Source organism: Polypterus senegalus, chromosome 12 (genome assembly GCF_016835505.1).
Source record: "Polypterus senegalus isolate Bchr_013 chromosome 12, ASM1683550v1, whole genome shotgun sequence".
NCBI classification, from domain to species: domain Eukaryota; kingdom Metazoa; phylum Chordata; class Cladistia; order Polypteriformes; family Polypteridae; genus Polypterus; species Polypterus senegalus.
In genome coordinates this window covers 103,559,481-103,574,596 of record NC_053165.1, presented here as the reverse complement: position 1 = coordinate 103,574,596, position 15,116 = coordinate 103,559,481, and the positions used below count along the sequence as shown (strand labels likewise).

General features: G+C 37.6%; 1 protein-coding gene across 7 annotated transcripts in view; it reads right to left on the bottom strand.

Moving 5' to 3' along the window:
- The window catches only part of LOC120541448 (neogenin-like), a 396,809-nt gene that overhangs the window by 169,240 nt on the left and 212,453 nt on the right, over positions 1–15,116 (bottom strand). For all 7 annotated transcript variants that reach the window (XM_039773085.1, XM_039773086.1, XM_039773079.1 and 4 more), the window contains exon 3: positions 2,800–3,075. In XM_039773085.1, coding sequence (XP_039629019.1) covers positions 2,800–3,075 — 276 coding nt within the window. The remainder of the gene's footprint in view (positions 1–2,799; positions 3,076–15,116) is intronic.

The following is a 15,116-nucleotide window of genomic DNA, read 5'->3' as shown; positions in this document are numbered from 1 at the left end:
TGGCGAACCATTCCATTGGCTTATGTTTGTCAAAATCATCAAATGCTCATTTGAGCATGTTCAACTCATTTTTTTGTTGTTCTAATTCCTAGAAAAAACTTTTTTTCATTTGTTATTTTCTGTCCCATGCTTTGTAACATCATTTGCATTAGCGTCAAGCTCCCTTATAGGAACGCTGCACCATTGTTACGCTATAAATCACACTGTCTTCTTAAGGGCAAGGAGTTGTGAACAGCACTTCAAAGAATTTTTTAAAAACACATAATAAAAAAGAATAATTTAAAAGTATCTAAAGAATAAGGAGTGTAAGAAAGTTTAATAATCGACCGGAAGTGGTTGCCTGTTCACGACAGACTTTTTTTTCGGCTGTCTTGGTTTATCTACAGCATGTTTGTCTGTTTATTGTTTTTAGATTTCTTTTTACATTAAATAAATACAAAATACTGGAATTCAACAGTCTCAAATCAAAGGCATCTGACCGTGAATCCTGTGCTCGGCTTTCTGTTAGCTAAACCCTGCAAATTAGTGCATATCCAGAGGTCCCTGACACCCCTCTCTTACAAGGAGATTAGGAAAATGGATAAATTGTAGGCACAAGACAAAATTCTCTTTTCTTTTGCAATATAAAACACTGTCAATACAAAATTTTGCCTTGTATCATGTATTGTGTGGCATTATTACATGACAGAAATGAAGTCCAAAGGCAAACAAAAACATCTTTTATTGAAGTAAGGGCTTTAAAATTTTGAAAAACTAGAAGAACTAAGTTGATTGTACTTAGGTAGAACTGCTATTCACTCTGTGCAAAGAAATTAAAATGAAGGTTTTCACTGCACAACATACAGAAGATATCACTGGCAAAATGTCATTAACACAAGTTAAGTGTTATGCAGTTCCCACACACAATTTAGTCAGTTGCATCTTTGGACAAGCACGCCGAATCGAACATCATTTTACAGCTACACAACTGCATACGCAGTTGCTTTCAAAATGAACTCTACTGCGACTGCCAAAGCATAAACTTATCATCATATTGGAACAGGTGTTAAACTTAAATGCTACTGGAAGCAGCATGCTGCAATCAATGCAGCTCTGAAAAGCTGTGGATGACAGAATGACAGCCTGAAATTCAGGAAGAGTTTTTTTTTGTGATCAAATGTTTATTAACAAAGTATAACTCATAAACAATTGCAATAGCTCACAAAATGATATATTATAAAATACCAATAAAACACCCATCCCACGGCTCCTACCACCCACCAGTCTCATATGAACAAAAGCAAGCCCTTGAGTGGAAGGCACAAAAGGAAAAAAGGATAACCAGATAAATAATTAAAAAACCTAAGTCAATTGTGGTATACAGTTTCCCTCTATATGCGTTAAGACAATTTGCGAGGCCAGCTGCCTCTATAAAATACAGGTGATAGACAAACCATTAATCCATGCTGCAGATAGTTCAAGCAAAATAAGATTTAAAAAGGAGATTTCCCACAAATCAGAAGATAATAATCTAGGAGATTTCCAGCAAGAGGCTAAGGCAAATTTTGCAGCAGTTGTGCCTACAGAGACTAACCTTTGCTGGAAAGAAGAAAGAGAGACAGCAGACAACATTTCTGCTTGCCTCTCATTTAATGAAGAAAGTAATCAATTCAGAGGGCTGAACTCTTCTAATAGGACTATTAAAGTGATGGGGGAAAAAGTTAATTAGGAGTGAAAACTGGTTAATGATTAGGAAAAGGGTTAGAATGAAAACCTGTTGCCAATGTGGCACTCTAGGCCTAGAGTTTGACACCAAAGGTGTGGTTTAAACTATAAAAATAGCAATTTTTTTTAACCACATCCATAATTCGCGGTTTTCACAATTTGCAGGTGCTTTAGGAACGCAAGACCCGAATTTCAGGGGTGTACTGTAGTATGAGGGATTCTAACAGAAAACAGAGAGAGAAAAAGCAGACAGCACCAAGGAGTCACCAAATCAGCCTTCCATCCACAGGTGGCGGTCACATGGATTCCCCCAGAAACAGGGGTAGGATATAGCAGGGTAGAATTATACAGCAGTGGATCTTGCATTACTCTCAATAGCAGTCCTCTAGCATGATGAAGAGAGAAAGCAGCAAAATTCCCAAATGCCTGCTTTTCTGGTGAAATCAGGGTCAAAATGTCCCTGCTACATCTGTACGTATTGAATGTAGGGGATGATGTCACCACTGAGAGGTCTTGGCTTCATGCAGAGTTCTGACATTATCATTTTTCTTAAAAGGAAATATAACATTATAAGTCAGTTGCTGACTGACATTATAAGTTCTTCATGGATCCAGTCAGGACCTACAGCTAACAGGTGAGTAAGACATTCAAGCAGGAAATAAAAGGACAGCCATTTTTGTAGAAATGTTTAATGTTAACACAGAAAAGTTTAATTTAGCATTGTTTTGCACTGCAGTAATTTTATATTTTTTAAGTGCAGTGCAAACATTTTATGTTAATATTTAATTTGTGTGTTTGCACTATGATTCAAATTTATTTTGCAGTGTTTTGATTTTTTTAGTATAATAATAAAAGCAACACTAAACATACAGATCATTTATTTTTTCAAGAAAATTTCATTTAGTAGGAATATTACTTTGTGAAGCCTGGTTCTCAAAATGAAACTATTTTTTTCTGATTTCTCCATGCCCTCACTGGCTAGCTTCAGGACAATTAAAGCCACACACATATTTAAAATGGCAGCATATTTACTCAAACACTTTAAATCTCATCTTTACTATAAGAAGCTTTTTAGATAACTTATAACAGACTGACCTGGTAGTACTTCAACTTTTGCCTCATCACTTGCTTTCATTGTTGCAGCAATTTCCACAATGCACCTATACAACCCAGCATCACTCTCATTGACATTGCTGATGACAAGAGCTCCAGAAGGAAGACTTATTATTCTCTCATCCAAGTCCAATGGCTCCTTGTTCAGTTCCCATCGTGTGAATGGAACAAGGTCAAGGTTGACATCACAGCTGAGAACCACACTGTCACCCTGATATACCATAAGGGTATCTGGTTGGCTGTTGAACCTCGGAAGACCTGTTGAAGAGATTAAGAGAAGGTAAAGAATAGAAAGAGAAACAGCCATATATTTTTTTTTAAAGTATCAAATTGGGATACCTTTTTTTAATGAAAAATGATGGTGATTTTGGCAATATATTCATATGTTTAGTACTGGAGGTAAAACAAATAACACTAATAACTTCCAAAACAACAAGAAGCCAAAAAATATCTGGAAAAAAATATTCTTTAATTGTAAATTAAAATTCAACAGCTCAAATAACTCCAGGGAAGAAGCGTTTAATTTTTGAGTAGTTTACATTTGTTGTTTGCTACTTTTTTTCCTACTAAACATCATAACAGATGACTGATAAAATTACTTGTGCGAGGAGCTGGTTGTTTTCCCATCATGCACCCTCTAACATTTTTAATCATGGGTGTCAAAATTATTAATCTTGCCAAGTAACTTAAGACAAAGATGGCTAAAATACATAGTACAACACAACCTTGACTGTTTTGAATGCTCTGTGACTCCTCTTTCAAGTTGTAAGTGTAGATATCTATCTTACAAGGTTGACACAAGTCCTCTAGTATGATCTAAAAACATTTTTTTTTACTCTTAAATGAAATTAGTGGAGACCAGCCTGTTTAATTTGACCTGTTATCAGAAGACTTCAATTACTGCCATACATACACACAAAATGATGATAAAATAAAAACTGTAAAGGTATGAGCGGAATGTTAATTTTGAAGACAGTTTGCTGAAGAGGATAACCCTAAAACCACAATTCTGACATTTGAAGTTCTTCTTCACTATGAGGTCCTCTATGAGCTACGAGCAAGTCTCTAAATCTGTCCATTTCTTGTACATGCACATTTATGATTTAAATAAAAAAACAGTGTAATTTTACCTCAAAATTAATTTTAGGTAAAATATAAAAAAATAATTTAGTATGATTATTATAAAATAAACAGTCACTCTCCAATAATGTTAATGTTTATCTATGACTCTGAATGAGAAGCAGATGGGGAAGGTCATTTATTGAGTTTACTTCTGCAAATGAAGAAAGCATGGATGTAAATGACAGACTGTCACAGCCCGCAGTATTCATTTGAGATAGATTACAAATGCACATGCCCTATCACAGCTGGTGATGTGTTTTAATTGGTTGGTAGGAGGATTTGATACATTTTGAGTAGTGTGGTCAAAAGCTGCGACTTCAATCACAAGCAGAGTTCTACAAATAACAGGCAAGCAATCTTATAGAAAAATGTAACGGAAAAAACACAGTTTCTAAAAATTATTCATTGGAATGTAAAATAAGTGAAAAGAAAAAAAGCAGATATTATAATAAATAAGAGGCGAAAACCCAGCTGGTGTTGATCTACTGTATTTAGATATACTGCTTTAAGATGAATGTCTGACCAAAAGGCTCTCTTTTGTTATTTTGATCAAAACCATGCTGTAACAGCACAAAACTAATACCATTAAAAATTAAAATCATAAGAACAGCACAAATGCATTAACAATCCCTTACATGTCTATTACATTCTGTAATCTAAACTTGCATAAAAAGTCCAGCAGTTCTCTAAAAGTGTGAGCTCAGATTCATTCAGTTTGCAAGTCACTGTGCAAAGTTGGCCAGTCGCTAATGCTGTCTATGCTTGAAATGTAGGAATACATATTCGTTTAACAGTCAAGTTGAATTTTCAGTATTAACACTGGATTCCCTGAAGTCTACGAAAAAAGTTGTAATGCTGGACCACCTTAAATTCCTTCACACCTCCTCATCAGCGACTTTGTTTGGCAAATGTATCGATCAGCACAAGCAGCCTGCTATCCCTTCCCCCAGCACCACAGCTCAAGTCAGACAAAAAAAGTTCTCCCAGGTCAAGTGTGTTAATCAGAGGTGTCTGGGATTGTACAGGGTAAATAATACACCGTTATTTGAAATACATGCATTTCACGTGTGTTCTGTGTCTACAATGATCTGGGTAATTGTAGGATGACGGGAAATGCGAGGCAAGAAATGTTGAACACATAACTGAGACAGAAACATTTTCATGTTAGAGTACTAATGACAAAATGTTGACTTTAAGTGTATAATGTGTGAAGACTTAAGTCCAAATATCAAATAAACACTTCCACAAATGGTACAAGTATACCAAAACAATTGCACTTTTATTCAAGAATATAACCAAAGAAGAAGAAATTGGTTTGGGGTATGATGCGGACACGTCTGTTCGGATGGTGCAGAGGTAAGAACTGCTGTCTCATACTTAAGAGGGTGCTGGTTCAATTCCGGGTCATTCCTGCATTTACCGTTTTGAGTAGTGAGCTGCTCGTATTGTTACTATTATTGAGTAACAGCCGGTGTGAATTTATGGTACTTGTAAAGGTTAGTGTTTTTTTTTTTTAATTATTCAGTTTTATTTCCATCAGTCACGTTCATGTTCCCCCTGGTCTGACACTGCTAGTTTTCAAATTAGGATGTGGTGTAACAGAGGTGAACTTGGATAAGGATGAGAATTCTACATCGGAGAAAGGGAACAGAAGCCCTCCCTGCAAGAAACGTCCAGTCACACATAAGAACAATGCAGCTGCACCAGGCATAAAGGCAAAAGATGGACCCATCTGGATGCAGCAAGAGGTTGGGCATCAGTGGATCTGCCACACAGATCCTTCAACAAAACAGCAGGGCCTACAGAGCTCTCCATGGTATCGTGCAAAGTTCTGTTTGTGATTATGTTTTTTGATGGTCTTTATATGAAAAACATTTATATGTTACTTATATACTCACCTAAAGGATTATTAGGAACACCATACTAATATGGTGTTTGACCCCCTTTCGCCTTCAGAACTGCCTTAATTCTACGTGGCATTGATTCAACAAGGTGCTGAAAGCATTCTTTAGAAATGTTGGCCCATATTGATAGGATAGCATCTTGCAGTTGATGGAGATTTGTGGGATGCACATCCAGGGCACGAAGCTCCCGTTCCACCACATCCCAAAGATGCTCTATTGGGTTGAGATCTGGTGATTGTGGGGGCCATTTTAGTACATTGAACTCATTGTCATGTTCAAGAAACCAATTTGAAATGATTCGAGCTTTGTGACATGGTGCATTATCCTGCTGGAAGTAGCCATCAGAGGATGGGTACATGGTGGTCATGAAGGGATGGACATGGTGAGAAACAATGCTCAGGTAGCCCGTGGCATTTAAATGATGCCCAACTGGCACTAAGGGGCCTAAAGTGTGCCAAGAAAACATCCCCCACACCATTACACCACCACCACCAGCCTGCACAGTGGTAACAAGCCATGATGGATCCATGTTCTCATTCTGTTTAAGCCAAATTCTGACTCTACCATTTGAATGCCTCAACAGAAATCGAGACTCATCAGACCAGGCAACATTTTTCCAGTCTTCAACTGTCCAATTTTGGTAAGCTCGTGCAAATTGTAGCCTCTTTTTCCTATTTGTAGTGGAGATGAGTGGTACCCGGTAGGGTCTTCTGCTGTTGTAGCCCATCCGCCTCAAGGTTGTGCGTGTTGTGGCTTCACAAATGCTTTGCTGCATACCTCGGTTGTAACGAGTGGTTATTTCAGTCAAAGTTGCTCTTCTATCAGTTTGAATCAGTCGGCCCATTCTCCTCTGACCTCTAGCATCAACAAGGCATTTTCGCCCACAGGACTGCCGCATGCTGGATGTTTTTCCCTTTTCACACCATTCTTTGTAAACCCTAGAAATGGTTGTGCGTGAAAATCCCAGTAACTGAGCAGATTGTGAAATACTCAGACCGGCCCGTCTGGCACCAACAACCATGCCACGCTCAAAATTGCTTAAATCACCTTTCTTTCCCATTCTGACATTCAGTTTGGAGTTCAGGAGATTGTCTTGACCAGGACCACACCCCTAAATGCATTGAAGCAACTGCCATGTGATTGGTTGATTAGATAATTGCATTAATGAGAAATTGAACAGGTGTTCCTAATAATCCTTTAGGTGAGTGTATAAAAACCACGTTAAATGAGATGGAAAGATGGATGGGTGGATGGATGGATGGATGATCGGCTGTACTACAGGCTTACATTTAAAAGCATTCACGTTCAAAATCTGCAAGTCCAGCTTGTTGGGTCCACAAATCCAATATGCTAATTAAAGTTTGTGTGCTCAGTTTAGAATAGCATATACTGTATTTTGCTTTTTGATTTTGTTTTTGAGAGTTTGCTTAACCTTTGTTACAGTGTTTTCTGCAATATTACATAGAAAAATTCAAGTGATTAATTTTTCATACATGCCATACAAAAAGATAAAAATATCATCAATTAGAAATATAATAACTACATAAAATGTCTATATTGTAAAGTTCTTGTCTATGTGAACGCAGTACCTTTTATGGGTCCAACTGCACAATAACCTTTTTCTTATGTACCATCATTTTCCATTAAAATCAAAAAGCACTGCAACTGCTACCAGTATTTCACTGCATAGGACAACCTGCTCAATATGTATGAAGTATGTTGTGTCATCATTTAATCAACATAGTAATTGTTTTCCTCATCCCTCAGAGAAAAACATCCAATTCTATAAAACACTGAATGGAAAGACTTTAGCAGATCCATTGCTGTATGTTAAAGTGCATCTTACTACTTCATGTGCCATACTGCAGGCCATCTAGAGCAAAGCTGGCCTAAAAAATGGCAAATGCTCCTACCAGGCTCCTATTCATTTCAGGATAAGTTTAGTTGATTGAATGCTTTACTTTCACAGCCATGAAGATCACTCAATTTACCAGCTACAATTTCAAGCATCAGGGGATGCAACTTGGTGAAAACGAAGTTCATTCAACCCACTGCCAACACTGCACCAAACAAAAGTAACTCTACAGATGTGTCTCACTGTTTTCTGTCTGGAGTAGTTGTAAGAGGATTTAAAGAAGAAAATAACAACGATAAACAGTAACCTTTCTCAAAGGGTAAATTTAAAACAGTAAACCAATACAAGTTTAGCATCCCTAGTCCAAAATGCCTGGGACTAGAAGGATTTAGCATTTTGGAATATTTGCATATACATAATGAAATATCTTGGGGATGAGACCCAGGTCTAAATACAAGCTTTAGTTAGGTTTCATATACACCACATACACAAAGCCTGAAGGATATTGTACACAATATTTTTGATAAGTTTATTTATGAATCAAAGTCTGGGCACAGGAGTATATGCAGAATACCTGTATCAGTTGTCAAACAACAAGAAACCTACAGGCTTTCAGCCTCCACTATCAGTGCAGTGTTTAAAATAAAAGGTTACTGAACACACAGAATAAGCAAAAAACACAGTGAGTAATGTAGGTCTTGCAGTGGTAATGGTTGATAAACCAACAGAGCATCCTAGCCTGTGTTTCCTCAAAGCTGAGCTTGGGGGATACAGCCTTTGTGAATGCACCACTCATTCCCCCTTTCGCACAGCAGATAGGAAGAGCCGCATAGCTGTTATTGAGCCTTTCATCATTTGTTTAAGCACTTGCAACTACTGAAACTTCACACAGCCACACACCACTCCCAGCCCCTTTTCTAGTGTTGTTTTTTCTCAGAAGTGTAAATAAAAAGTACAATTAATGTGTTACTTTACTTAAGTACAATTTTCAAAATTTGTATTTACTTAAGTAAAATTCACGTAAGGCTACTTTTAGCCCACTTAATTTTTAGGTCAAATTGCATATTTTTTTACTTCATTACATTTTTCTCAATACTTGTTACACACACCAAATTATTATAAAGGAGACCAAACAGGTATGTTGTCAACTTAAGTTATAGTTCAGTGTTGCTCAGACAAAGCCGACAGAATGTTGTATATTCTTCAAAAATAAAAGCACAACAGCGTGCCTTCCACTGCTCATTTGGCAGGTTATTTCCATCCTCACTGTTCAGACATGAAAGCTGAATGTGCACTTTCCCCATGATCATATTTCAAAGCAGGAACCTAGAGAAATCTTGGCCTTCAGAAATTTGCCTTGAAATTTAAAGAAACATTTTGAAGTAAGCATTTTTCTCCTCTTCTTCTCATGTAGAGCCTGTGAAGTCTTTTTAATCTTGCGCAAAGATGATTTTATGGGTATAAGTAATATACTGAAACCACACGTTATATACTGTAAAAAACAATATTCATATGTTGCATGCACAATATATTGGAGACCAATTACTGAAACAAAAGCGTAAGCCTGGCCATACAAGTTACTGGCTAAATAGAGAAGACAGAGTCAGTGTTCAAGTAAGACTTCATGCAAGAGTGAAGGGAGTGAAGTCTGGGTCTTGCTGTTCCTTGTTAGGCAAGAGCTAATATAAAGGGTATCCGTGTTTCTTCAAGCAGCGATAAATATTTTTCTTGCCACCTTGTGAAATCTGAGCTGAGGGAAACCTAACAGAACACTGCCATGCCAACCAGAATCTACCAGATTCACAATGACTAAGGATAACATAGGTGGCCTATTAAGTGATTATTCTAGTTTTGTGTGCAAGACTGAAATTGGAGAAGTTATATATATTTTTTCTGGGTAAATCCTGTACAACTGTTATTCTATCTTCCAATGAATCTCAAAGTGTGTGGCATACATTTTTTCTGAGCTGTTCTATTTATTAGTCCTTTACATCATTCAGGAGAAAGAAATTAAATTTAATAAATCTGACCCATGTCCAGAGTATTCTTCAGTAGAACAAATTGGGAGAATGCACACTTACAATACATCAAGCTTTAAAATAATTCATTAAAACACAACACACTGCAATTATATGATAAAAACAAAGTTATCACACTAACTAAGAACTACGGATTTTCATTTTCCTAAACTTTGTTTTTGCTCAATAAAAAGCTGATCACAAAAAAATAACTGACAGTAATAAACAGACATAAAAAGTAACCCAACAGCCTAAGCCATGGGATTATTAAAAAAAAGGAGTTGCAATCTGAGAATTAAACAACTGAGCCACAGCAGACCAGGATTCAATTGCATTACTGGAAGCACCATTAATCTGTGCTCCAGACAACTCCAAATGTATTAAATTGTAGGAGGAGGACTGCTAGTTGTCAACAGTGATGCATTCAGGTGTCTTCCAGCGGGAGGCAACAGACTTTCACGTCAGCAAAGATGCAGCAATAGTTATTAGAGGATCTAATAAGGATGTCTGAGATTGAGGCAGTAATATCAACTGCCAAATATCTTATACTACTACATACAGGGATGACAAACAGGAGGGAGAATTGACATCACATATCATTATGGGGCAAGTGAGACTATTTAGACCAATTAATTTTTTAACTGGATAGGGCTTCGAAACATCTGAACACATCAGTCGGAGCATTAACTAGGTAGAGGAGGATATAACAGGATATTAAATGACTAGAATTTTAAATTGTAATAGGAGTTAGGGGTCTTTATCTTGCTTCAGACGTAACGTAATAACTGTAATATTAAAAGTAGGGTTTAAATGGCCAGAGGAGGCAACTGCACTGATCATCTTAAAAACGGGAAGGGATAAATGTTTCCAGGGGCCTTGCCTGTGCTTATCGAGTCTAATGCCTCTTTAAATACAGACAAAGAGATGGGAGCATCTAGAAGGGAAGCCTCTTCTTTAGTGAGACAAGGGAATGGAAGGGTGGTAAGGAATGATTTGATATCTGAGGGAGTGGTACCAGAGTTATCAGTAAATATTTTATAGTAGTAATCTACAAATTAATTAATTATTATTAGGGGATCATTAGAAATAGAGACAGATTTAGTATGGATAGAAGGCATGGAGGTGAACAAGGAATTTTTCTTAATCCTAGTATCAAGACGTCTGCTTGGCCTGGCCCCAGAGACATAATAGTGAGCCCTAGTGCAGTGAATTAAGAGGCTATCAAGTTCAGATCTGGTGTTAGCAATCAGTAATTCATGTTCTTTATTAACCACAAGGGGGCATGCTCTTTCTAAGGAAGAAAGTTTAGACTTGAGGACTCATTTTTTGGAGTTTAGTACATGCTAAGTGTGAGAAAAGAAGAGTGTAAAGTCCCAAATGAAACCGCTAATTGCCTCCCAGATGGCACCTGCATTATCTACAAAGCCAATATTAAATGATAAGAACTCCTCCAGTATGACATCAAGTTGTTCGCAAAACAATTTATTTTTCAGAAGAGACAAGTTGAATTTCCACCTCAGGGCCCAAGATGTTAAAAATGGAAGGATCAACTGTAAATTATTAAATTTGTGGTCGGATATAGCAGATGAGACCAATGAAACATCTGAAACCAATGAAGCCAGGTTCCATGATATGAAAATATAATCAATGCAAGACTGTGAATTTTGATGGGAAGAGAAAAAAATTCTCTGACTGAAGGATTAAGAAACCAAAATGAATCTATTAAATTAAGATTGGCAGTAAAATTACATAAAGAATATGCAGAGTGAGGTGTGCGCTTGCTGCCCAGTGGTAGAAGTCTGTCTTGCTATGGATTTAAGGCAGCGTTTGCATCAAGGCAGACTAGAAGTTCACAGTCAGAGAACTTAATATAACAGTCGGTGAGGTTGGGGAAAAAGGAGGGGCGATATGGAGTATAGCCATAGACGGAAACGAAGAGTAATTTATGATCTTCTAGATCTGACTTCAAGTAACAAAATCGGCCCGTATCATCGCTACCCGATTCTGCATCCTTAAGTTAGTAAGGTGCAGCGCACCAGAATAAGAATGCCATATCTCTTAGAACGAAAGAAGGAGAACACCACAACCCTGTAGAGCTTATTATTACAGTGGGAGAAAACTGCGGAAAACAGGTGCAGCTCCTGAATTAAAGCCACGTCCGCATGGTGACAGTGAAGGAGATTGAGGAGGCAAGCTTGCTACTGACCGAAGTACAGTAATACAGTATTATAAACATAAAACCTAAAAGTCTGCCCAGCTCAGGTTCCCTCCAAAACCTTCCCCAATCAACCCACAAACTACCCCCAGTGACCGGGATCCCACAGTAAGTAAACACATAAAAGCAGAAGCAAGCAGCGATGTCCCAAACCCCCCCCAGTACCCACACACCCCATCCGAAACCGATCCCCAAACTACCCCTGGATGCAGGCCTCCCAAGAGTGCAACTAAAAGAAACTACCATAAAATGAGAACAAGAAGAGAGGCCAAAAACTACCCACACACTTCGTCTTCACCCTCCACCACATAATTAATGAAAAAGAATGAATTATGTCTTGAAATAGTATGCGCAGTTCAGAGAAAAAAAAGAAGACATAAGACAATACTGTATAATGGAGGGAGAGCCTCCACTGCAGCACCTGGCAACCCACGTTAATGTTGAAGATGCCTTAGGCCCAACCACCCCCATTGCCACAAACCCATTGAAAAGATAACTACACAGAAAGTACTTAATTCCAAACTCAGCGTATGTCAACATAGCATAACATCAATATCATATGAACAACATAAAGGACAATTAAAAAAGTGATTCCAGTTAATAATAAGAAATATTAGGCAAGACGGAAACCTGAATGGCCAGAACTTGACCTTGACCAATGATGTACACAATACAATGGTGTAATTCAGAGTCAATGGAGAAATCCTCATGGAGTGAAAGTGCCAGTTGAAACAAAGTTGTCCATCACTCCAAGTGTTTCAGAAAAGTGAGTCAAACAAGTTGATGTGCTGAACCAAGACTTATTTTCAACTTTGCAGAATACAACAAATATGGCTAAAGACCAACGGCATGTGTTTTCTGGGCAACTGGTGTGTGTGATAGTGCAGTTCCGCACCTTTCCCCTCTTACATAATGGGAGCCTCTTGAACCTGACAATGTCAGTATCAAAAATGAGAGGAGTGTGGGAGAAGAGGACAAAACTCATCCGAGCAAGGGGATGGTGAAAAAGGCACATGCTTTTAATTAAAAAAAAAGAAAAATCCAAATCCAAATAGTGTCCAAAGTGCAGTGCTCAAATAAATTCAATAAATTAATAATCCATAAAATGAGTTACCACCCGCTATACTGCTGTGCAGTGACTGAACTGAAACACGGGAGGAAGCAGAGGTGCGAGCCTTTGAAATTTTTGTCTTGAACACGGCGTGCCTCTGACAGAATTTGATTGCGGTCCGAAAACCTCAGAAATGTTATCATAAGAGGCCATGGGTTTGGCGGCATCAGCACAGCCAGTATGCACACAATGAGCCTGCATGATGTCAGGGACAAAGTTTGGGAACCACTTTTGCCACATTTGGGAGAGGAAGTAAATCAAACTGTCTCTCTCAGGCTCTTCTTTAAGTCTGACAATTCTTAAATTGACTCTTCAAGCCCTATCTTCTTGATAGATCAGTCTATCTTACAAGTCAGCAACTTCTTTACAGAGAGCCTTCACTTCCATATTGTGACAGGATAGGATAGATTGAAGGGCTCGGATATCCTTGATCAGTTTTGCCTGCTCATTTTTAACAGCTATCAGGAAACCCCGTATTTCAGTGAAATTGGTCTGCATTGCACTATTCAGCGTGGTGGTGTGTTTGAGGAGGAAATTTTTCGAGTCGCAGCAGGCGTCCATATTGGCTCTGGATTCTTTTGGAGGATGTTTCAGCTTCTTTGACGAATTAGAATGGGGCAAGGAAAGAAGACATCTGTTCTCGGTAACAGTGAGAAATATGTTACAGTATGTCGATTTAGTAATAAAAGTAAGGTGGTAGAAAAAGTAGATAAGTGAGTTTTATTGGCGTGAGGAGTGAGAGTTCAAGTCCTAACCACCCATCACGGTGAAGCATCATATGACTTCCATATTCAAAAATTGAAGTGCAAGTATTTTTAGAGCACTGAAACAAGAATCAAAATAAATACATAGAATCTTCGGTGATCCCTAGTCAGAATTACACTCAAGCCTTTCACAGAGGCTTGTGAATTAATTCTGTACTGTGTCATTAGCACCCGGCCTTTGGCCAGAAATCCTTTCAGAACAAAACCAACTACAAAGTGTAGGGATGACAGCTTCAACATATTTAAGAAATGCATCTGAATTAATGTAAAAAGACTGTGGTGTATTTTCATTGCTAATACAGTGGCACCTGCCTGCAATTACATTATTACAAAAGGTTGTTATGCAAGCCAAACTATCAAGTGAATAAGAAAATATGGAAATTTAACTAAATTAGCTATACATCTGTAGGGATCAATGTGGAAACTAAGGTTTCCTTTTGAGGAATCAATGTAATCCAGAAGGGAATAGACTGATTCACAACTGTAAAAGCTTAGTATTATTGTTACAGTGTGCTGCCATTTTTTAAGTGAACAATCAGTTGTTCTAAATGGAATACCATAGGACTGAGAAGATTACACAATTTTAACTTGTTACTTATTGGTTATATACTTATTTAGATAATGTTGTTAATCCAGGCAAAATAAAGATTGATGATGATGTGACAAGATATATTTTGATATTAATGTTCTTTTTTTTTTTTTACTCAGAATGACCACACTGCTTTGACCATAATCTATTATAATGATACTCACTGTTCAGTAATCTTTTTTTTTTATTACAATAAAAGATACACTACAAAGTGATTGCCTAACCCCTTACTTCTATCACTCAAAGGACTTGTCTGGTTAAAGGATAATTCATCTCAACATGCCACAAAAGTAGTTGTCATTACATATTTTATTTAATTTACTGATTTCTAGATTTAATTGTAAATAAGGGAAAATATGAAGCTTTGCACTTCATACCATTTGCTAGGGTACTATGTAATATGCTTTCGTGTCTTCAAGAAAACAGTTATTGCACTGGCCTGTACAGTGAGAGAGTTTGACAAAGGGACTCCTTAATCCATTGTCACATTACACAACTTCTAGTCATGGGGTATGTTAGATTTGTTTGCCACATTCACCGATTTTGTCTTTGGACCGTATCAGTTTTAACAATTGGGGGAAGAGGGGGAGAAAAAAAAAAAAAAAAAAAAAAAAATCACAGGGCATGTCTACTTTACCAAACAATGTTATCGACATGTCTTGCTGCATGTCCACTGGTTGCAAACGAAGTGTGTTATTGAGTCACACGTGTTAAACTACAA